This window comes from Erigeron canadensis, chromosome 2 (genome assembly GCF_010389155.1).
Source record: "Erigeron canadensis isolate Cc75 chromosome 2, C_canadensis_v1, whole genome shotgun sequence".
Lineage (NCBI taxonomy): Eukaryota > Viridiplantae > Streptophyta > Magnoliopsida > Asterales > Asteraceae > Erigeron > Erigeron canadensis.
Window position 1 is genome coordinate 8769373 of NC_057762.1, and position 24075 is coordinate 8793447.

At 34.2% G+C, this 24075-nt stretch overlaps 4 protein-coding genes across 4 annotated transcripts; all 4 read left to right on the plus strand.

Moving 5' to 3' along the window:
* The first annotated feature begins 3389 nt into the window (after positions 1-3389).
* On the plus strand, positions 3390-8519 carry LOC122590144 (DNA-(apurinic or apyrimidinic site) endonuclease 2). The gene is made up of 10 exons (XM_043762481.1): positions 3390-3629; positions 3733-3844; positions 4121-4348; positions 4823-4908; positions 5774-5889; positions 5999-6079; positions 6606-6806; positions 6986-7143; positions 7259-7785; positions 7978-8519. The coding sequence occupies exons 1-10, from the start codon at positions 3510-3512 to the stop codon at positions 8056-8058; spliced, it is 1710 nt and encodes a 569-aa protein (XP_043618416.1). The 5' UTR covers positions 3390-3509; the 3' UTR covers positions 8059-8519.
* A 607-nt stretch (positions 8520-9126) lies between these two features.
* Positions 9127-10650, plus strand: LOC122587655 (pentatricopeptide repeat-containing protein At2g44880-like). Its single transcript, XM_043759824.1, has one exon. The coding sequence runs from the start codon at positions 9127-9129 to the stop codon at positions 10648-10650; it is 1524 nt and encodes a 507-aa protein (XP_043615759.1).
* Positions 10651-13426: 2776 nt separating this feature from the next.
* LOC122587200 lies at positions 13427-15783 on the plus strand. Its single transcript, XM_043759302.1, has one exon. It carries the CDS (start codon positions 13582-13584, stop codon positions 15550-15552), a length of 1971 nt encoding a protein of 656 aa, XP_043615237.1. The 5' UTR covers positions 13427-13581; the 3' UTR covers positions 15553-15783.
* A 7162-nt stretch (positions 15784-22945) lies between these two features.
* Positions 22946-23605, plus strand: LOC122587656 (cold shock domain-containing protein 3-like). Its single transcript, XM_043759825.1, has 2 exons — positions 22946-23157; positions 23305-23605. The coding sequence occupies exons 1-2, from the start codon at positions 22946-22948 to the stop codon at positions 23603-23605; spliced, it is 513 nt and encodes a 170-aa protein (XP_043615760.1).
* The last annotated feature ends 470 nt before the right edge of the window (positions 23606-24075 follow it).

Here is a 24075-nt window from a genome sequence, read left to right on the forward strand (position 1 = left end):
CTTACCTCTATCTAGAGGTAGAGAAACTGCTTCCAATAGGGACCTCCGGCCGCAAAGAGATGGAATCGAAGTGTGGAGAAAGTTTAGTTACCATACCTGTCGTCCATATATAGCATACGAAGGTATATCTGTCTGCTGAGTACACCCGGCCACTGAAAAGGAAGACAAAAGTAGCAACCCCGCAACCTAGATAACTTAAGCTCCGATTTAACAATACACATACAGTAGTAACCATATAGAACGTAAACAATAAAAGGGTTTAAGCAAATAACCAAGCTTATATACATATAAAAGGATCTAACTAAGAATTTTTAGTGCCCGATAATGGGTGGTAAGCAACCTATGAAAACAAACTAACTTAAGTCGCCTAACTAAACTAATCTTAGTCCACTCACATACTCCCAATCCACAAAACTAATCCTAGTCCTCTAAAACACTCATCGGTCATGTCCTCCAACACACAAAGCAGTTTGGGGCAGCCTAATGTAACCCCCCCCCCCCCCCTCGATTTTGGCCTACCTCTACTCAGGCCAAAACCACTACGGAGGTTACAGAGAACCAAAGTCTAAGTAAAAAGTCTACATAAACCTGTTCTCATATGCCTTACCCTTTTTGTCCACTTCCTCGGCCAGAAAACTCCTTTGGAGCCTTCGGTATTCTGTCCTTCCACCTCCGTCGACCTACCTTTTATCCTGAAAGAACCCGACTCGATAAACCGAAAATACAAGATTTTTTTTTTTACCCCCACTGCGACTCAGTAGGGTTAGGACACCTCCCACTGCGACTCAGTGGGAAATCTCTGATCTACGAGCGAAAAATCTCCCACTGCGACTCACTGGGGTTATGACACCTCCCACTACGACTCAGTGGGAAATCTCTGATCTGCAAGCGAAAAACCTCCCACTGTGCCGTAGTGGGGTTGGACACCTCCCACTGCGCCGCAGTGGGAACTTTCTGACCTGCACCTGATGCAAAAACCAGCCATTTGACATACCAAACAACTCCAAACTATAATATTCATTTGCCCAACTTTCACAAATTAAATTTCAAATATTCCAACAACTATAAAGACACATTTCAAACACATTTACAACATCAACGAGTACACAAATCAAGATTTCCATCAAACGGGTCATTTACCCACTTTGACACCTTTTTGACCAAAATTATGAATTCACAACTATCCAAAAACTTTACAACTGGAACATTTACAGAAATTTACCCAAAAGCATGACCCCAAACTAAAATGTACCATGAGCCAAGAAATGAGGGACAACTAAGCTTTTGTACCAAAAGATCGTCATTCGCCCGGGAATGACCTAATTACCTTCAAGACGTCCAAAAATCGCTTCAAACTCTAAATCAACTATCTTCAATAAACACTCACTAGTTCCTTCCTCCGGAACTACCTATATAAGAGGGTAAGCATCTAAAATATAAGCAAAGGCTTAGTGAATATACTTGCATACATTTACGAATACGAAGTAGGGCAAAGTACAAGGACTATCACATGTAACCTATGGCATCGTCATGACACAATTACATGCTCACCTTGCACACTATCAACACATATATGGATCCATATAAGCTAAACCATCATAACAAATCATATCTATCGGGATTCTTAGGCCCTAGAGGTTCTTAGGCCTCATAAACAATGCCCCACATGGGCTTAACGCCGAACCAATTACCATCCTCGGAACATTCACATCTCATGGTAACTGGCCCAACGTATACATAAAGGTATGCAAGAATACTCACCTCATCCACTACAAGGACAATAATGCTAAACGAATAAGTACAAGCAAGCTTCAACCTATGATTATGCCATAAAAATGCATTAAGCTTACATTCACACTTGACTAGCTCAACCTAGTCATACTAAATCACTAGCCTTTCTATATCCAAAACCCAACCCATTTGTCATTGAGCTTCATTTTCTTTAACAAACACACTAGGTAGCTCAATCTACCATTTTCATCAACAATTCCATAACTAGTCAAACTCATCTTTTCTCAAGAACTTAAATTTATCACATGCACTCATTATTTTCATAATCAAACATATCATATAACTCAATGACAACTAGGTTAACTAAGGAATTGGGGAAAAATTAACCATAAATCATTTTTCTAATAAAACCCCCAAATTGGTTCACTCATGAACCCTAATTTTCAAGAGAATTGACAAAGCTAGATTGGGGAAATTCATTACTTCACAATGGAAGACAATTACTTGAGATTTTAAATTCACAAATCCTTCATTTTTTTCTTCTCAATTTTCGGCCACCCCCACCAAAATCACCAAACCCTAGCTTTTAAATTCTTGAATGAAGACTAAAGTTGGTGATGATTGTTATTATGATTTCTATTCTTGAATTAAAGAGGATTACTTTGATTTTTGAAGAAACAAGATTAGTCTTGCATGAAGAAAATAGAAGAGAATGGAAAAGAGTGAGTGGAAGGAGGTTTCTAACAACAAAATGGATGTCTGGCACATCCAGAAGGTGCCACGACCCATTCCAAATTTTGAGGGTATTTTCCCCGCTATCCGCTAAAGTTCCAACTAAATTAACCCCATATTCAAAAATAAAATACTAGGAAATTACTTTAATGTCAAAAACTATAAAAATGGGTTAATTTCTTTTACCTTTAAAATCTTTGGGGTGTTACATATCCTGTCAAGTCAAAGCCCTTTGTGGCATTGAGTCACTTAAGTTGAGTCCACTACTCCTGGTCGAACCAACACTGCCATCCTTGGGCAAGACAAAATGGGAAAAGCTTTCGGTCTTCCTCACACACATTTCTACCCTACCCTAATCCTCTACTCTAATCCTAGTTCTCCAGGTCATCTTATCCGCCGTCATGTCCACCGACAAGCCAAGCTCTTTTAGGTCTTGCGCTATTCGATCTTCCCACCTCATCTTAGGTCTTCCCCTTCTTCGTATGCCATTAACGTGAATAGATTCCGCTCTCCTTAGTGGTGCCATTTGGTCTCTTCTTCTAACATGGCCAAACAATCTCAAGCGTTAATGATGTTTCCTACTTCAAGTTCGGCTCTAAATACTCCCGTGGGGATCTTCTCTGATAAGGTCTTCCTGCAAGTCTACCTTGGCATTCTCATTTCCCAATTTACCATTAATATATGGATAATGATAAATCTACTTAATTGGTGTGCCTAAAAATATGTCTAATGATAAGATGATGACATGTGGAAAAATCAGGGGGCAAGATTAGGAAAGAGAATTGGTGAAATCTACATGTTAAATTTTTAAGGTTTTAAATTAATTTTTAGGCATATGAGTTAGGTTGATTAATCATTTTCCTTAATATATTTTTGTTTTTTTTTTCCTTTTTCTTTTATATGCAGCATATCAGATTTCCCCTAGTTCTATTGAGTTGTTGTCCAAATAGAATTTGTGTTATTTGTTCGATCGTTACTGGACGGCGACCATCCCAGCCTGCTAACAAGAGGCTTTACCTTTATTCTACAAAAATCATGGCGGTTCGATGAATGAACGAATGAAGATAGCAACGTATAACGTGAACGGCCTAAGGCCTCGAATCGCTCAGTACGGTTCTCTCCGCAAACTCCTCGATTCTCTCGATTCCGATATCATCTGCATTCAGGTCCCCACCCCAAACATTACGTACATATACATATATACATATTCATTTTCTTTCATTTTTTCTCTCTTATGTTTAATTTAAATAAAATCAATCAATCAATCAGGAAACAAAGTTATCAAGACAAGAACTGCGAGCTGACGTCGTAACAGCAGACGGATACGAGTCATTCTTATCTTGCACCCGCTCTATCGAAAAAGGCCGAACCGGTTATTCCGGTATGCACACAACCTGTTTGTCATAATGCCTAACTGACTATATAAGACTGTCCGCCATCTAAGCTTAGGTGTGGAACCCCTTACGTACCAATATTATATTGTTTCTTGTTTAATGAATAAATGCTTGGGCCCCATGATATTTATGGTTTAAAAAATTAGTATATGAGTGTTCCACGCCTAATGTTAGATATTACCATCCCCCAATATATATATATATATATATGTATTTTACTGTATTACCTTTTTGACTAGCATTGTTACTTCTAATGCTTTAAGGTGTTGCTACATTTTGCAAAGTGCAATCTGCTTTTTCGACGACTGAAGTTGCACTGCCCCTTGATGCCGAAGAGGGTTTCACTGGTGTTTTAGAGAATTCTAAAGGATTTGGGATTAGAAAACATGGTTCTGTGGCTGCTGTGGAAGGGCTCGAGGGATTTGATAGAGACGAGCTTGTTAGGATTGATAGCGAGGGACGTTGTGTTATTACTGATCATGGTCATTTCGGTGAGTGGGATGCTGTTAATTGTTCGAGAAAATTAGTTAGGAACTTACTTATTGAACTTTACATCTTTTGCTATTGTATTGTATTTAACAAAAAAAACTATCTTTATGCCTGTTATGAAGAAGAGGTCATGCTGTACATATCAATAGCAACCTTTGAAAGTTAAATACATACAAAAGGAAGTCTTTAAGTATGATACATAGAATTTCAAAAAGTGTAAAGTTCAGTAAGTTTCCAATAGTTTGTCTTCATTGTTATGCACCATGTTTTTTGAGCATTCCTTTTAAATTTCAAGTTAGACGATTTAGATTTTGTCCGTCTCTTGAAATTCTGTAAATACTGTTACCGTTCACATTACAACATATAAATATGTTCAAATTAGGTTATGTTTCCAAGTTTAGTTTTTTTCATTTTGTTTGGTATTTCTATGTAATTTATAATGATTGGTCAGTAAATAACTAAACACTGTATTACAGTTCTTTTCAACATTTATGGGCCTAGAGCTGCACACGATGATGCTGAAAGAATTGAATTCAAGCTCTCATTTTTCAAGATACTGCAGGTAACGTATGGCCTACATGTTTTCTAGTTTTACCATCTTTTTTCTTCACACCTAGGTCCCGTGGTCTATTGGTAAGGCGTTCTGAAGGTTTCAGATGAGACCCGGGTTCTAACTTCACTAGGTAACATCTTGGGATGGCCACGGAAAAAGTCTAGGAAATGACCACAGGAATACCTAACCCGTTTACATCAAAGCCAAAGGCTTGACTTTCCCCAGGTAGCATGAACAAGGATCCCTCTCCGTTCACTAATTTACCTATGTCCGATGATCAGAGACTCAGAGTATTAGGGTGCTTTTGGTTGCACAATGGAGCACCATCCTATAAGATTTTTCAAGGAAAACTTGAAATTAGAAATCAGTCTTCACTTATAAGGGAAACTTCTTCATAGAAAAGAGACTACCCACATTTATAGATTCTAAGTACAGAATATTCCTTTTCTGAAGGAGAAAAGTACTTTATACTTTATGAACATGAAAATGAAGACAGAAAAAGGCGGTTTTAAAATTTTCAGTGGTATTTCTAGAAACAGAAAAGCGGCTTTCATTATTACGAAAATAGAAATATGAAGTTAGAAAAAATTTTCCGTAACTAAATGACCTTGAATATCCGAATAGAACAAACATGTTATCTCTTTCTTTGAATGAAATGTTGATTTTTTTTTTTTTGCTAAAAGAGGATATTACCCCTTGGTAAATGAAATGCGTTGTTCATATACCATGATGTTAAAATAAATTATAATCCTTCTTTTATATAATGATTTTGCTAAATATGATAACAAAAACAATAGCAAGATTAGTGGTTTCATAAATTTGAATACGCTTTGAACTGTCTTCTTTTTGGCTGGTTTTTTATTCTCTGTTGTAGAAACGATGGGAGGCTCTCATGCTTAAAGAAAGAAGGATAATTGTTGTTGGTGATTTAAACATTGCTCCTTCTTCAATAGATAGGTGTGATGCAGGACCTGATTTTGAGAATAACGAGTGAGCTTCTAACTTTTTAAATTAATATATGGCTTACAGGCCTACCCAATGATAAACATACTCAAGTTTAGTAACTTAAGAGTTCAACTTATCTTTCAAATATTATCAGGTTCAGAAGCTGGTTTAGATCTTTACTTGTGGGAAATGGAGGCTTCTTTTACGATGTGTTCAGGACAAAACACCCCGAAAGGTGGAAGGCAACTCTCAACTTGATATGTATGCTCTTAATATGTAGAATATTTGCTTATATTGATTTTGTTTCCCAGTATTCACCTCATACTCCATTAATGAAGCACTTTTGATCATCTATAGGTTGCAAAATGGGTCGGTTGGGTAACAGGTCGAATCTCTACTTGCTGAAACATGTTATTTTAGTATGTGTCAGCCATTTGTAATGCTAACTTTTACATATTCTTAAGTTATCAGTGTGTTAGACTTTTAGTAAGGATTTACAAACCAATCAAATACAATAAATGGTCTCAAATATTTTGATAGTATGTTAAAAGGTTGTATACATTAAATATAGACTTAGGGACACATTGAACTCTTCCCCTTATATCTAAATTATATTGTTTGACCCACTTGATCCATTTTTGAGATTAAGAAAAACCCAAATCTACCTATTCATAAACATGGGTTGAAATTGCCACTGCTGATAATCTATTGCTTTCTTGAATTATCGCTTCTAATATCTTGCCATCTATAATTATTTATAGAACAGAAGCCTATACTTGCTGGTCCACAAACACAGGTGGCGAGATATTTAATTTCGGGTCAAGGATCGACCATATTCTAAGTGCTGGTTCATGCTTACATGAAAGTAAAAATCTTGAAGGTCATGACTTTGTGTCGTGCCATGTTAATGACTGTGACATATTAACACAATTCAAACGGTGCAAACCTGGGGCCACGCCGAGGTAATCTTTCTATACAAGTGATACACATTAAACCATTTTCCGAAACACATAAGAACATATTTTCATTTGTTATAGACCATGAATGTGCAATTTACATGCGCTTCTTACGGATCTGCTAGCACCATGTGTGTAAACAATATGTGTTCGCATTGTTAGTTACATGTACTCTATACCTGCAGCTACAGATGGAAAGGAGAGAAAAACATCAAATTGGAAGGTTCAGATCATGCCCCAGTCTTTGTGAGTTTAACAGATATTCCCGAGATTCCACAGCATAATACTCCGTCTTTATCCACTAGATACTGTCCTCAGGTTCGAGGATGTCAGCAAACTCTTGGTATTAGAAACGTTTCTACTTTCTAAATGATATTTAAACAAGTAAACACACGCAGAGAGGCCAAGTGTATGCTCTTTTTCTTGGACAATTTTACATACCCAGATGTTTTCTGCAGTGTCAATGTTATCAAGAAGGCAATCAACAGAGGAAGTTGGAGCCCGTGAAAACGATGCTACTTCTCTTGACGAGGAAAATAGAGTGCAAAATTGTGAGCAGCATGTTAAAAGTCCAATTCGTGACAATAGTGAGATGAGGAAAAAGTCGAAAAAGAATCAATCGTCACAGCTCTCACTTAGATCATTTTTCAGTACTGCAACGTCCAATAAAGATACGACGAGTACTACTGTTGATACTTCTCTTACCCATACCAGTAATTCTCTTGAAGGCACTGAAACTCAAATTTCGGAAGAATCTGTGTCCATTAGAAGTGAACCGGATCAGCCTGAATGTGAATCAGATGCTGGTAATTCTTCACAAACTGATAAGAGTAAGATTGCTCAATTAGAATGGCAAAGAATTCAACTGTTCATGCAGAATAGCATACCTGTATGCAAGGGACATAGTGAACAATGTGTTTCTCGGGTCGTCAAGAAAGCAGGACCTACTTTTGGGCGCCGATTTTATGTCTGTGCTCGTGCAGAGGTATTCTGTTTTTCATAAATGGAGTCTTGTGATTCTAGACAAATGATATGGAGATTTATGGTGGCTGCAACTTCATTTACACTATCATTTTCTCAAACCTGAAACTCGTTTTGTTAGATATTATAGGAGCTGCTTTAAACATATGGATTCTTGTTCTTTCTTGACCTTTATCTTACAAAATTGTTTATACAGGGACCGTCATCTAATCCGGAAGCAAATTGTGGGTACTTTAAGTGGGCTGATTCAGGATCTAAACGTAAAAATGGCAAATGATCATGTAATCTCTATTTACTATGCGATGTAAATGTGGTATGCAGTGTATAGATCCCAACACAAACAGTTGGTAACCTATTGCAATTCTTCCTCCCATCTCTTGTATTTCTCCATTTGTTCCTGATGTACTTCCCAGAGTCGGTAATTTGTGGAAATACAAGTTGAGAATTGCATGTATTTGGCCCGCTTGGACAGCAAAATTTTGGGATAACTGATAGGTTCGGGTTCACAGATTTGCAAACAAAACCCACCAAATTGGAAGTCTTGGCTGAACAGAACCGGTTGATCTTTGACTTGGTCAGAATTTCTTTGTTCTTGTTATTCATGAATTGTCCTTGTAAACGAATGTCATTGTTGACGTATCTCAGTTATGTTTATTATTAAAGGCATCATTGTAATTCACCCAAAAAAATCATCATTGTATGAAAAGTTGGTATAGACAGTAGTTTCTTTTATCTTAACTTTTTTTTTTTTTTTGGATGGTATGGATTTTTTTATTTTTTTAGATAAAAATAGCTTCCAAGAAAAGGGAGAACCAAATACTAACATACCCCAAGCAGGGGTGACCCAACTATGTACATGAATAGCCAATTAGACAAACCACACATCTGAAACGACTGCTAGCCAAACTATCTCTTAGGATTGCAAACCCATGAAGCCAATCTATGATTGTTCCTAAGTTACCTGTTTGACAAAATGGCATAAAAGAAAATACGGAAGAAGGTTATACTACTATGCAAGAATGAATTCCATCAATAGCCTAATTGCCTAAACAGGTAAGATTTGACAATGTTCGAAACCTGACCCGAGTAGGAAAGGTGTCATACCTGTGCAAAATATTTGTGGTTTACTTGGTTTGGGTCAACCGTACACACTGTAAAAGGTAAATGTAATATGGCAACAAGTTAGACATTAGTGGTCCCTGTATGGATAATGGCCATTGACATTAGCTTCAATCACTGTCCACCATTTATCTTGAGTCCATCCAACAAAAAACCTTAGCTGAATTCTGTGTTCCTTTATGACGTTTATTATTCCTATTTGATTTTTATATAGATAGATGTATGTATGGCTATCCATTTGCAATGCTCTGTTTCATGTTCTGCTGACCAGGTTGACCTGAAAACATGGAACAAAATCATCAAAAGACAAGTAACTGAAGGGAACATCAAGAGTGCATTTCAGTCATATCAACAGATGCGACAAAAATTCACTCCTGATAACTTCACCTATCCTGTCTTACTCAAAGCAGTTTCTAATCTTTCTTATCACCGAATCGGGTTAGCCCTCCATGGCCAGATAGCGAAAACACAATTTGAAAACCACATGTTGGTTCAAACCTCACTTCTCAACATGTATTCGTCTGTTAAACGGATTAAAGATGCTCGTAGAGTGTTTGATAGTATGGAAGTGAAGGATATAGTTGCTTGGAACTCCATGTTGGACGCATGCATTTCATCCGGGATTCTGGATGTTGCTATCCAACTCTTTCGATTTATGCCTGTGAGGGATGTTTTTACATATAATATCATGCTGTCTGGGTATGCAGATATAGGTGATATGGATTCGGCAAGGGTTGTATTTGACGAGATTCCGGTAAAAAGTACTATTTCATGGAACTCGATGATTCTGGCATGCGGGAATTACGGGGACATGGAAAAAGCACGTATGGTCTTTGATGAAATGCCTGAACGAAATGTCATCTCATGGAATACATTGCTTGGAACATATTTGAACAACGGGCTGCTTGAGGAAGTTGTCCTGCTTTTTGAGAAGATGAAATTGGAGAAGATTGTACCCCCAGATTATCTTACAGTAACAACCGCCTTATCTGCTTGTGCAGGATTAGGCTTGCTTGAAAAAGGCCGTGAAATTCATATATATGTGCTTGATTTGGGACTAATGTCGAGTAGATATGTAATCACTGCCTTAATAGATATGTATGCCAAATGTGGATGTGTAGAGAGCTTTTTGAGTGTGTTTTACAAGTCTAAAGTACGAGATGTTTTCTGTTGGAATGCACTGATATCTGGACTTGCTCTTCATGGCTACGGGATTATTGCCCTCAGAGTGTTCAATGATATGCTACAAACAACAAAGCCGGATGATGTAACCTTCATAGCTTTGCTTAGTGCATGCAGCCATTCAGGGCTTATAGAAGAGGGCCGGACCCTCTTTGAATGTATAGACATAGATTATGGTGTGACTCGTAAAATGGAGCATTACGGGTGTTTTGTTGATCTTCTTGGCAGAGCGGGGTTTCTTGAAAGTGCATACACGATCATTGATAACATGCCGTTTAGGCCAGGCAAGTCGGTTTTGGGTGCATTGCTGAGTGCTTGTGTGAGTTATAGGGATCTTGAGATAGGGAAGAAAGTAGTGAAGATACTCTTAACAAACGAAGGTGTTGAGGACTTGAACGATGGGGATTACATGATGATGTCTAACTTGTACGCTTCGTGTGACCATTGGGACGAAGCGGATCGTTGGAGATCAATGATGAATGATTCAGGGATTGTTAAGACTGCAGGGTCGAGCTCCATCAATGTTGGTAATAGAATACATAAGTTTTTGGCTGGGAATCTCCATTGAGTACCTGTTGTAAAGTCAGGCAACAAAAAGCTGTAATAATATAACCAAAAGGTTAAGTTTGGATAGTTTATTTCTTTAAGGGGTGTTAGGTATGAACTATGGTTCTTTCTACTAGTTTCGAACTGGTTTTAGGTTTCCTTGGATTTTTCGGTTCAATTGGCTTTGTGATTATTTTATGATGATGTGTATACTTTAATGTTATTTTTGGTTGTTAGTGAACTTTAAAGTTCATATTTTATTTTCTTTTATTATAACTACTAGCTAATTAACCCGGGTTTAACCCGGACATATTAATGAAGGTTTTAAAAAATGATCCTTTTCATTAAAGTTGAGATGAAATTGATTGAGTCCTATTTTTAATCAATGTGATAATTTACTAAACATTTTTTTGTTTTGATAATCAAAATACATATAACTATCTTCAAGTTTTTTTTGTATTAAATATATACTTAGTGTGCATAGAAAACAAATACAAATATATTATTCATAACTTCAGAATAATATACCTTATATTTCAAATAAATATAATTAGCTTATTAACCCGCATGATATACGAATAATTTAAACATCTATTATAAAAAATTATTTATATAATGAAAATTTAAAATATTATTTATAAATTATTAGAGTTTTCAAATAAAATAAAAAAATTTTTATACAAAAACTACATCATAAATAATATAAATAAAATAAATTTAAAGAAGGAAAGTATTTTTGACATCATAAATAATTTAAAGAAAAAAGAATTAAGCTTTTTAAAAATTGTAGAGGTGACACGTAAACTATTTTTGTAAAATGATTATGTCATAACAATTTTATTTTATTACATATAGAGATTTGATATTATTGTAACTGTTTTTTTTTTCCAACTATATTTGTTAGTTTTTAAAGTTTAGTAACATTTTTATAATTAACTAGGATTTTTGCTCCGTGCGATACACGGTTCCTTTAATTATATTTTCAAAACTTTTAGTATTTAATCAATAAAATTTCTAATAAGCAATATTTAAATAAAAAATTATATAAAATTAATTGAAAGTATTTAAAAATCTAATATTCAAAATTTTATTAATATCAGATTCACTACATTAATGAGTGGAAAAACAAAATATTATAATACATACATACATTTAGCAATAACAATTTTGTGAAATAAACTTGATATACTGACTTAGACACTTCGAACAAAACACATGTTGATATAGACGTATTTATAGGTTAGTAATTAACAAACTTATATATTGAAAAAAGTGCTAGCAATTATTTATTTGGAAACAAATAAAAAGTTGACTATTTTATTTAATATATTGTTATTTTATTTTATTCATATTGTAACGAAAAAGGAATGTAGTATATATTAAATGAAAAAATTCATGGAGATGACACATAGAAAAAATCTTATGTGACAAAGTATAAAGATAGTATTAAGTTGAGTTGGATGACTTTAGAATGTTAGGATAACTACCGTTTTATTAGATATATAAATATAAAAATCGTGACTAATTCAGCTACAACTTTTTTTTTCTGTTTCACCAAAATATTTCCGCTTGGATAGCTTTAGTACTTTATATAAAAAAGAATTGCTCATTGCCATTTTCACGGGGTCTACATTACTTCAACGGTGTGTGAAGAAGTTAAAATGTAAATAGACATTACCTCTAGTTAAGTAGAGAAATTGCTTGTAGGTTTTATCTAAATGGTAGAAAAAGACCTATACCCTTTGCATGGGATGAGAATTGAATGTCGGACCCCTGTCTCCAAAGATCAAAATGTATATCATTAATCCAAACCACACTGCTTTTAGTTTTAATAAATTGTACGTATAAATTTACTTAAAAATTAAATTAATTTTCTTTTTCTTGCATACTAAAAAAACAATGATCTAATTATTTCGAAAAATGTTAAACCCTCCTAAATATTAGTCTAAAAATCCTCCAAAAACTATAAGAATGTGACATGTGGTATCCACTAATTCTCTTCTCTTGATTTTGGCACATGGCTTCATCTAATAGTTAGAAGATTTTTAGGCCATTATATTAACAAGATTAATCATTTCCTAATTATGTGAAAGGATCAAGTGAAAACCAACATATATGGTGAGAACCATGAGAATCACTAAGAAACCATCTCTGAGGGTTAAGGGATATGCCCGTACCGTATCGACCGACACCATCAAGTGACAACCCCTTTAGAACAGATGAGGGCAACGCCCGTACCGTATCCATATGTTTTCAACACGTAAACCATATGATTTTTACAAAAAAAATTTTTTTTCTTATTTTTTTTGAAATGAGTTTTTGTTAAAAGAATATAAAAACAAAGAAAAAATTCAAGAAATAAAAAGATTAAATTGAAAAACCATACCAAAAACAAGAAGGGAAGGATTCTTGAATTCCATCATATGATGGAATTTGAAAGAATCTAATTTCAATTGCATACTAACCAAACAACTAATAAAATGGAATCTGAATCAACCAAACATAATGTGAATTCCATGAAATTCCTTAAAATTCTGTAAACTAAACACCCCTTATGATTTTTAGAGTTCTCCCCATATATATTGTTCTTATGTTAACCTTATCCTCCCAATTATTTATCAGATTAATAATTACATCTCTTCATTAACTGTAACCCATCGACATACATAAATAATTCAGAAAAAATATTAAATAATAAAAATAGTACTTATAGTAAGTCGTAACAAACGTGTGATGGAACACGTAGGAATGACATTTCAAACCAATGAAAACATGAGTTTGGCTTTATTGACCTTGTAAATCCCGTCTTCGTCAACTCCCCCCCAACACCTCACAAAGACCAAGTCACCACCACTCACCACCCCTCTTCTTCATTATTTCCCCCAAAATCTCAATTCCCATTTCATTCATTCACTCTCTCAAAACCCTAAAAAAAAAAATCAAAAAAGAACACATGGCTGACATAGTCAAACAGATCCTCGCAAAACCAATTCAGCTAGCCGATCAAGTCATCAAATTCGCCGATGAAGCAATTAACAACAAACAAGAATGCTCTGAACTGAAATCCAAAACCGAAAAACTCGCTGGTTTGTTACGACAAGCCGCACGTGCCAGTAACGATCTCTACGAACGCCCCACACGTCGTATAATCGACGATACTGAACAGGTACTCGACAAAGCCCTTTCGTTAACTCTAAAATGTAGAAATAATGGATTTGTTAAGCGTGTTTTTACTTTAATTCCTGCTGCGGCTTTTCGTAAGATGTCGTCCCAGTTAGAAAACTCGATAGGTGATGTTTCGTGGTTATTGCGTGTTTCTGCACCTAATAATAGTATGGATGAGTATTTAGGGTTGCCCCCAATTGCGGCCAACGAGCCGATTTTGTGTTTTATATGGGAACAGATTGCGATTTTGTATACCGGGTCGTTGGAGGATAGGAGCGACGCAGCAGCGTCGCTCGTTTCGTTAGCTAGAGATAATCATAGGTATGGAAAGTTGATTATTGAAGAGGGTGGGGTTAATCCGTTGCTTAAGTTAGTTAAGGAAGGGAAACCGGAAGGACAAGAGAATGCGGCAAACGCTATTGGGTTGTTGGGACGTGATCCTGAAAGCGTGGAACATATGGTCCATGCGGGTGTTTGTTCGGTTTTTGTTAAGGTTTTGAAAGAAGGCCCGATGAAAGTTCAAGCTGTTGTTGCTTGGGCTGTTTCTGAACTTGTGATGCATTATCCGAAATGTCAGGATTTGTTTGCGCAGCATAATATTGTGAGGTTGTTAGTTGGGCATCTTGCGTTTGAGACGGTTGAAGAGCATAGTAAGTATGCGATTACTAGTATTAAACCGACTTCTATTCATGCTGTCGTTTTAGCTAGTAATAATACTAATACTGCTACTACGACGAATACTAATGTTGGTAATAAGGTGAATGATGATGAGGATAAGAGTCGAGTTTCTCATCCTACTGGTTCTAATAACCAACAGACTTTTAAGATGCATAATGTCGTTACTAGCACAATGGCCATGAAAGACGGTGTGAAACCTGGAAACGGGTCGTTACCAAATACGCAGAAAACTGAAAATGCCGTTATCAAGAAACATAACGTTCACCATAATGTTAGTCTTTCGATGTCTACTAATAGCTTACATAAAGGGAGGGAGTTAGAGGACTCTGCGACAAAAGCATATATGAAATCAATGGCTGCAAAAGCTCTTTGGCATCTAGCTAAAGATAATTCCGTCATATGTAAAAGCATTACTGAATCCCGAGCCTTACTTTGCTTTGCTGTTCTATTGGAAAAAGGTGCAGAAGAAGTTAGATACAATTCAGCAATGGCTCTCATGGAAATCACTGCCGTAGCTGAACAAGATTCTGAATTGAGAAGAGCTGCTTTTAAACCGAATTCACCAGCATGTAAAGCTGTTACTGAGCAGTTACTACAAATAATTGAAAAAGCAGACTCCAGACTTTTATATCCATGTGTTATAGCCATTGGTAACTTGGCTAGAACTTTTCGTGCTACTGAGTCACGAATGATTCAACCATTGGTTCAGCTTCTTGAGGAACGAGAGCCCGAGATTTCTAAAGAAGCTGCGATTGCATTGACCAAATTCGCCTGTTCTGAAAACTACCTCCACCTTGATCACTCAAAGGCAATTATCCGTGCCGGTGGTGCAAAACACTTGATCCAGTTGGTGTACTTTGGGGAAGAAATGGTTAAAACCCCTGCGTTGATACTTTTATGCTATATTGCTCTATTCGTGCCTGATAGTGAAGATCTAGCACAGGCTGAAGTGCTTACTGTTCTTGAATGGGCTTCAAAACAGTCTCAGTTTGTCCAAAATGAAATGGTGGAAACCCTTTTACAGGAATCCAAAGGCAGGTTGGAACTCTATCAATCTAGAGGATCAAGAGGTTTCCATTAAATTTTCATTATTCACATGCGTAAGTTTGCTTATTTATCGCTATTAGTTTACTTGCCAACATATGTGCTTATTGTTTTCATGTCGGGTACATAATATTTATCGTCACATGTAATATTATGTCATTTTACATATTTGCAAAAACATATCCAAGCTTTCATTCTTTGTTATACCCATTGTAATGATATTCAAGTAAATGACAAGTGGTCATGCTTTAGATTTGCGATTTTCAAACTATTGGCACATATTTCGCGAAATGTGCTTGTGACAGCTGCTTATATCATGACCAAATGTAGTCGAGAAAGTAATGTCTTGGCAATTTTGCTGTCTATTTGGCCCATGGGAATTTGAAGGAGCATATATGTGATGCTCATTTGTTTTCATATGTTATTTTGGCCCACTTTTAGGCAAAATACCATTGTCAATTGAGAGTTTAACTCTCACAGGAAAGTGTAGTATATATCATGTCATGTCCCTTTAGTACTACAGTTGTCATAGAACCCGGACAACCACTCTAACAGCCGTATTATTTTGAGAAGATACTCTTTTCTTTTATGTTTTAGTGAGTTAAAAGGTATACATCATCTAGCTGTTGACAGTAGAGTAAATGGTTATTTTAAACGGATTGACCTTTCATTCAATACCATTGGAAGGGGTTTAGGAGACTAGCTTGTCAATGTTTTCCATTTGTTTAGTAATCATCAAGGTGCCTTACTAGTCGAACAATTAAATTTCTCACGAGAGATGTGAGGTTCAAAATTCTCCCGGTTTGGCAGTACACATCTAAGTCAAATTCGTCATGTCACTATAAATAATGTTGCATTTGTCCACACTTTTAGTGAGTGTGAAAAAATTAAAAATTTTGTTACGCGTGTAAAAATATGTATAACTAAAAGTGTGTAAAATTTTATCCACACTAAAAAAATGTGTAAAACTAAAATTTCACACTTTTTAGTATGGACTTTCATAATTATTTTGTAACACCCCACCGTAGACAAATGAAGTGTTACAAAATAATTATGAAAGTCCATACTAAAAAGTATGAAATTTTAGTTTTACATATTTTTACACACATAAAAGCGTAACAAAATTTTTAATTTTTTCACACTCATTAAAAGTATAGACAAATGTAACATTATTTGTAGTGTGATGTTGTAATACGGAGTATATATTAAGAAAAACCTTTGTCATATCCTCGATGGCTCGATTTTCTCCTTCTTTATGTCTTTATCGTTGATTATGTTTCTAAGAGCATGATTGTTTGTCGATGTACAGCTTCGAATATTGTTTTTATTTCTTTAGAACTCCTCCAATCAGCATGTGTAAGCATATGTCGCATCACTTACCTGGTGATAAGTATGTTTAGATGTTATGTACAACTTCTGCCTAGTTTTATTGTTGGGACTATCTTAAGATTAGTCTCTTAGCTTGGAAAAGATCATCTCACGATAATTCTGTCTAATCTTTATTGTTATCATCTCACAACTATCTAAACAGCCGTTTGGTTTCTAGAATGTATATAGAATTTTGGTGGAATGAGATTTGAATTTTCTTTCTTGTTATATTTAACATATAAAATTCCAAATTCCATTCTATTCCATCGAATTCTCACAAAATTGTATAAACCAAATTCCATCCTAACTAAAGTAAAAAAAATTTAAAACTAATATACATGCACGTGATAATAAAATAGCATTGAGCATAAAATATAAGATTGAACATAAAAGATCAACATAGATCCTTGCTGTTTAAAAAAATAAATAAAAGAAAATCAACCTAGATATAAATATGTTCATTATCTATTATCGATTATTTTCTTCTCCTTTGGAAAATAACAAATTATCATTGGTACAGATTTCGCAAATAGAAACTGGTTAAATTGGTGATAAAGACCATTTATTCAACTGGTCTCTAGGACTACTGATCTCTGTAATAGAGACCAGTTGACAACCGATCTTTATTCTCATATTAGAGACCAATGGTCTATAAATGAAGAGGTCTCTATTCTTTTATTCCGCCTAGATTATTTCTTCCCATCATCAACATAAACTGGTCTCTATTCCATTTTTAATAAACATGTTTCTTTCTACGTAACTGGTCTTTATTCATTTTTATTTAAAAATAACGTGATGATATATATACCACCTCCAAACCTGACGCTGCTAATTCATTTTCACTAAAACCAGTATCATACAATAACGTACAAAACCACATACAATACAAAAACAAACTTACAAAACCAAATCCAAATACAAACTTGTTGCTCAACAATTAAAAACCAAAACAAATCTTGCTCAATAATCAAATACCAAATCCAAAATTCTTGCTAGATAATCAAATTCAAATCCAAACTATTGCTACTAAAACATCAAGTTCAAACTAGTACCTAATGCTTAATCGTACTATCCCAATATACTACATAGCATTATAGAAAACTAAACATATTCCAAAAGCTAAATAAAATTAAAGTTCCTACGCAAGTCATGAAATTCTAAGAATAAACGTAGTTAATTACGTAGTCCATACTTTAGTCACTTGGAACCGGAAATGCATTTGTCCAACAACGAACCATAGCATCTAATTGTGAGTGCTCGTAAGGTCTTCTAGTATTCCAAGGTATAGTATCTACAAATATATATATATATATATATATATATATATATATATATATAAGTTTAACATTAATACTTCATTACTTGTACTAGCTAATCAACCCGGATTTAATCCGGGCCGTTGCAAATATGTTTCGTTACAAATACTAAATATAATTTGTAATAAGATGCAAAATTTGATCTTAACATTACCAAACATTAAATTTAAGGTAAACAAAAGATCATAACTATAAATTTGTAATTAATAAAAATTGTTGTAAGTGTTGATATTAATAAGGCTGAAACTTCAAAGTCGTAGAATAATATTAACATCATAATCGGTAGATAATAATTATAATATAACCTGCAACCTATAAAAGCAAAACATGATTTACGTATCTATAACCATAAATTCGAAACATCAAGGGAGCTAAACCTATATGGTTATGTATTTTAACTTCAAAATAAATTTTTACGGAGATAGATATAGAAAATATCATTAATTTAAATTTATAAATATTTAATCAAGACTTAAATCATTACTGTAAATTTGTAATTAATAAAAATTGTCGCCAAGAGAGCTAAACTTATGTAGTTATGTATTTTAACTCCAAAATAAATTTTTACTTGAAGATAGATATAAAAAATATCATTTATTTAAATTTATAAATATTTCATCAATACATAAATGAAAATTTTGAACTATGATAGACTAAAGAAAATATATGCTAAATTAGAATAAATGTATTTTTGAAACATGACATCATCTTTAATTATAAAAATTGTAGGAAAAAGTTATAGAATGACACATCATATTTTTTCTTCTAGAAACAATTCTTCTTTATTAATAATAGAGATATAAGAAAACTAATTGGAGAACCAGCTTGAATAATAAGATACATGAAATTACTTACAATAGACGAGAAAGATATATCTTATTACTACTTCTAAACTACATGAATGCTAAAAATGAAACCCAAAACTTTCAAAACCACAAAGGTTGTTTCCACCACCAGGGAAAAGTTACAATTGACTCATTCAAATATATTAAACTGAGGCTATTCTAATAACCACCTGTAATTAGATTATTAAAACTAACGTATTTGGATAATTAAAGCTGTATTTATATAAATTCACTTAGGTTATTATCGTTTTATTATATGTGAAATACTTAATCGGGTTTTGAGTAAGCCATAACTAAGAGTTTTCAAAACCAAAGTTAATTGAACAATTAAACGATTTCCTTGTTTGGTTTTACCCAAACGCTAAACCAAATTTGAATAACCCAACTCAATTTTTTTTTTTAAGTTGTGAATCATTTGTTGGTAATAGAGGATCTAGATTATGTTGTCTTAACCAAGTCCGCGCTAGAGAGTCCCCTCACCCTTAATACCTTGTAGGAGGAGAAACCCCTAACTAAACTGTTCAAAGACACGACATTTAATTGAGATAAAACAATGCCCCTCTGCAGGACTCAAACTTGTTCCACTGAAGGACTTTATTTATGAAGTTCTTTGAAATATCTTTCTCATGTTTTGAACCCGAGACCCCCAACATGTAAATGTCAAATGAATTATGGATTATTCAGTTAATCCGAATAATGAATACCCTTGATTAAGTTATTTTAATTTTAATAACGCTGTTATTGTCATAACACAAATCATTTTGGCGAGTTATGACTAATGCGGAATCATAACACAAATTGTACAAGAGAACGACCACTAAACGTGTCGTTTTTATTTATTAAACATAATAATGTCTTTAAAACGTAACTTCTACAATAAGAGTAATTTCAAATTACATAGGAGCTTATTTTTATTAACTAGTGCCAGACTCTTGAACGATCCATACGAGTTTCCTACTTTGCTCCATGATAATCCAACATACTAGTTATCTGAGAAATACATGCTAAAACGTCAACATAAAGTTGGTGAGTCATAGGTTTATCATATCAACATAGTTTATGGATCACAAGGTTTCCATAATATATATATATATATACTATAGCACTGAGCTCCCAATACCGAAGCTTAACAATGATAAAGTTACCCCATGCGTAGTACTTTCATCCTCAAGTACTATGGATCAAATAATTGTACACCCGTTTGATCATGCCGATCAAGTTAGTGCTACTAACTCGGGTGGGGGTGTCAAACCCAATAGATCTATTCACAACTACTCGCGCTTAAGTCCATAACTAACGGTATTGAAATAGGGGATTTGATAGGATGAGAAACAACTCAAGCAATATATAGTAACAAAATACTTGTGTCCAATCTTAAAACAAGTAAAAGTAATGCATGTATTCTCACCCCAAAATGAATTATTTAAAAATGGGCTATGAACTCACCTTAGAGTGGTAATGAGATTATGACGGTATCCGAGTTACGAGCTTCCTAAATAAACCATACCGTTTTTATTAATTATAATATTTACTTGACAACTTGCCATGCTAGATCGTTTAAGATTTATAGATTATAGGTCGACTGCCACTTTGTCTAGATTCTACATCTTTCATACACTTTTTATGTTAAATTGGATGGTGTCTATTTATACAAATCTACGACAGAATATACATATAGAATCATAAGATTAGCATTAACTAAGAAGTCCCAATTACTTGCATTTTATCATTCTTTCTTTTGAGAGAGTTTACCACCACATATACTTCATGCTTCTTAGCGTAAGTATATTTATATATATAGATGCCACATGATATATGTATGAAAATATATACATGTTCAGTGGTTTTATATGACATACAGATCGATACTACATTATGCATATCATATATTTATTCATCTAGAATCTATAATAGAAGTAGCAAAGTTACCCCATGTCTGAAAATCCATAAGGAGGTTTTAAAGAGCTTTACTTCATTTAGTTACTGATTGTATGTCAAAACTAACCCTTAGACATTATTTCATTTAGTTTTCTCTATCTCGCTTAAGGTGTTGAAATGACAATATTGTGACACGATCGACTTTGAGGATCAGGTTATCAAGTGAAGTTTGCAGTACTTAGAGTAAGAAGGGTCGAAAAGCGCGAGGGTGACGAGTCAAGCTCCTGAACAGTGATGTTCGAAATGGTACTACTAGTGAACAAGAGAAAGAGGTTCGAGTTTAAAAACACACTAAGAACATGCGAGAATTTGAAGGATGCAGAGCATGGGTTTACTTACATAAGTTTAGTGCTATTAAACCTCTAGATTATAACCCGAAACCGCAGCTACGCGACAAAGAGGAACACCCATAGATTAGCTAATTATTATGGCCATAGTGATGATGATTTAATAGTGTTTTAAGCTGTGATTTTCTTGATTCTAAAACAGTAGGGAAACAAAAATATAAAGGAAGTCTTAGGTGCTTTTAGTGACAAGGATTCGTTTGTGTTTATTTTACATGAAAAGTTAAGTTTGGAGGTACTTTTATAGGAGGATCATGTCTCCAAGTGCATATATCAACTTCAAGAGAGGTGGAGAGAAGAGTTTGTCCTATTTTGCTTGTCCTTGAACTTTTTAATACTAATTCTATTGATGTGTTAAGTCTATAACTTAGATTTTAACTAAAAAATAGTAAGCTATGATGAGAAAGTTATTTTGGAACTTGTTCACTTGAAGAGTATTTGTCACTACTTGTTTGTCTGATGATTCATACTACCCATTCTATTGTTGATGGTTTCTTTCTCCATATGGAAATCTAGCACAATCTATGCAAGGGACTTTGTTAAAGATTAGCCTATTTTGTTGGATCCCATTCGATCTTGAAAGAAAGAAAAGAAGACTTTGTCCATTGTTCTTTAATGCTTTTGTCTTGACTTCTTTGCTCCTTTTTATAGGGAGAACAATAGAGTGGTGATGGTTACATGTTTATACCAAAATGATGGGATCCTAGACACCACATTTGTGAGAACTAGCTGAAAACTTACTCCAATTGCTTTGAAGTCTTGACCACTTGAGTGAGTTGTTTTTATATATGACTTTTTACTTATAATTGTCATACTAGTAGTTTATAGTATAAATGAAAAAGTTATAGCTAGCTTTATACATTCCAAATTGAAGAAACCTGCTTATGTTAATGTAGTATCATAAAGTTAAAATATGTCTTTATTTCATTATATTGATTGTTTGGGATAAAATAGAATTAGAGTTTTTCTTTTATTATTTTTCAGATAAAGGAATTACTATATTTCAAATTGACATGATATATATAGGAACACTATTAAATATATATTATTTTTATATATCATGATTATTTGCCAAATTAATCAAGGTAAATCCCTATCATGCTTGACTAACTTAATTGAAATTAAAGCTTGGAGTAAACGTTGACCTGAAAATTTGACGGTTGCTACAGTTATCATATTATGATGCGCAATTTCAATAAATAAAATAATGGGTAAGGTGGACTAAAATTTATTTAGTAATTATATTAAGATTAAGAAAAGAAAAGAAGATTGAATAGAAAACTACGATCAGTAATTAACATACATTGGTTTAAACTCTCATCTACGGTAAAACGGAAATAAATTTTAGTTCTAAGGAAACATCCTTATTACTTGACGATCAAGTAATTTAATTAATAAATTAGAAAATCAAATTTGGTAACTATCGCAAAAAAATAGAAGAAACCTAATCGAATTATAGCGTTTATTGCTATACTATATATACAAGACCTCTAAGATCCTTTAAGACGCAAAAAAAAAAAAAAAAAAAATTGTTCTCAATTCATTAATTAGGGTTAAGTTTTGCCGTTCAAAAAACCTTAAAAAATTCGTTAGGGTTTTAAGATCGAACGGCAGCATCAATGGCTGAAGGTATGAGTACAGGGGTAGTTGTTAGCTTTTACAAGGGTTACGGTTTTATCCGACCCGATGGAGCAGAGGAAGACGTGTTCGTACACCATTCTGAGATCCAATCAGATGGTTACCGAACTCTTCGTGAAGGTCAAAAGGTTACGTTTTCGGTTGCTGAAAAAGGTGGGCGTACGAAGGCTGTTACGGTCATCCCTATTGACATGTTGAATGTTAAGAGAAACCGTAAGAAGCGTAGTAGTAATAATAATAATAATAATAATAATAATAATAATAATAATAATAATAATAATAATAATAATGTGGTTGGTGTTGAATGTTATAACTGTGGCGGTATTGGGCATCTTGCTAGGGATTGTAGTAGTCCTCGTCGCGATGTTATTAACGTTAATAACGGTGGTGGTGCTGGTGACGGTGCGGGTGATCGGTCGTGTTTTAGATGTGGAGCGCCGGGTCATATTGCAAGAGACTGTACTTGGGAGGAAGTGGTCGACGACCGCAAGTGTTATAACTGCGGTGAGGCTGGGCACATGGCGAGAGATTGTACTTCGAATTCTAATGGTGTTGGTGGTAAGAAGTCCGGTGATCGTTGCTATAACTGTAATAAAGTAGGACACTTTGCTCGCGATTGTCCAACTTCTAATGCTCGTTGATAGTATTTTGAAAAGATTAGGATTTTTATTAATCGTACGTGTTTGTTTCTGATTTAATTTGGTATGTGTGACAATCTAATGAAAGATATTGTGGTGGTTTTGGCTAATTAAATCGTTTTCGTTTCTGAGTTAATTTCAATTAATTTGATATGTGTGAATATTTTTTAATATTTCTCTTAGCTTTGCCTGTTTGTATTGTAGCTGCGTTTGAATGGGTTACATAAGTATATTTGTTAACCCGTTTAGATTTCCGGATAGTTAATATATCGAATTTGAACTCTATCTATTCTATGAGTAGTCTTAATTGTTTGGTTTTAGGTGCTTGGTAAACTTAATTAATCTTGATATTACCTTGTCAATCATGTATATTGAGAAAAACTTCAAATTAGAAGGGTCAGTCGTTGTTTGATAGAAAATCGTCGAATAGAAGAAGTATCATTAGTTTAGCCACCCGAATGAAAATTTACATA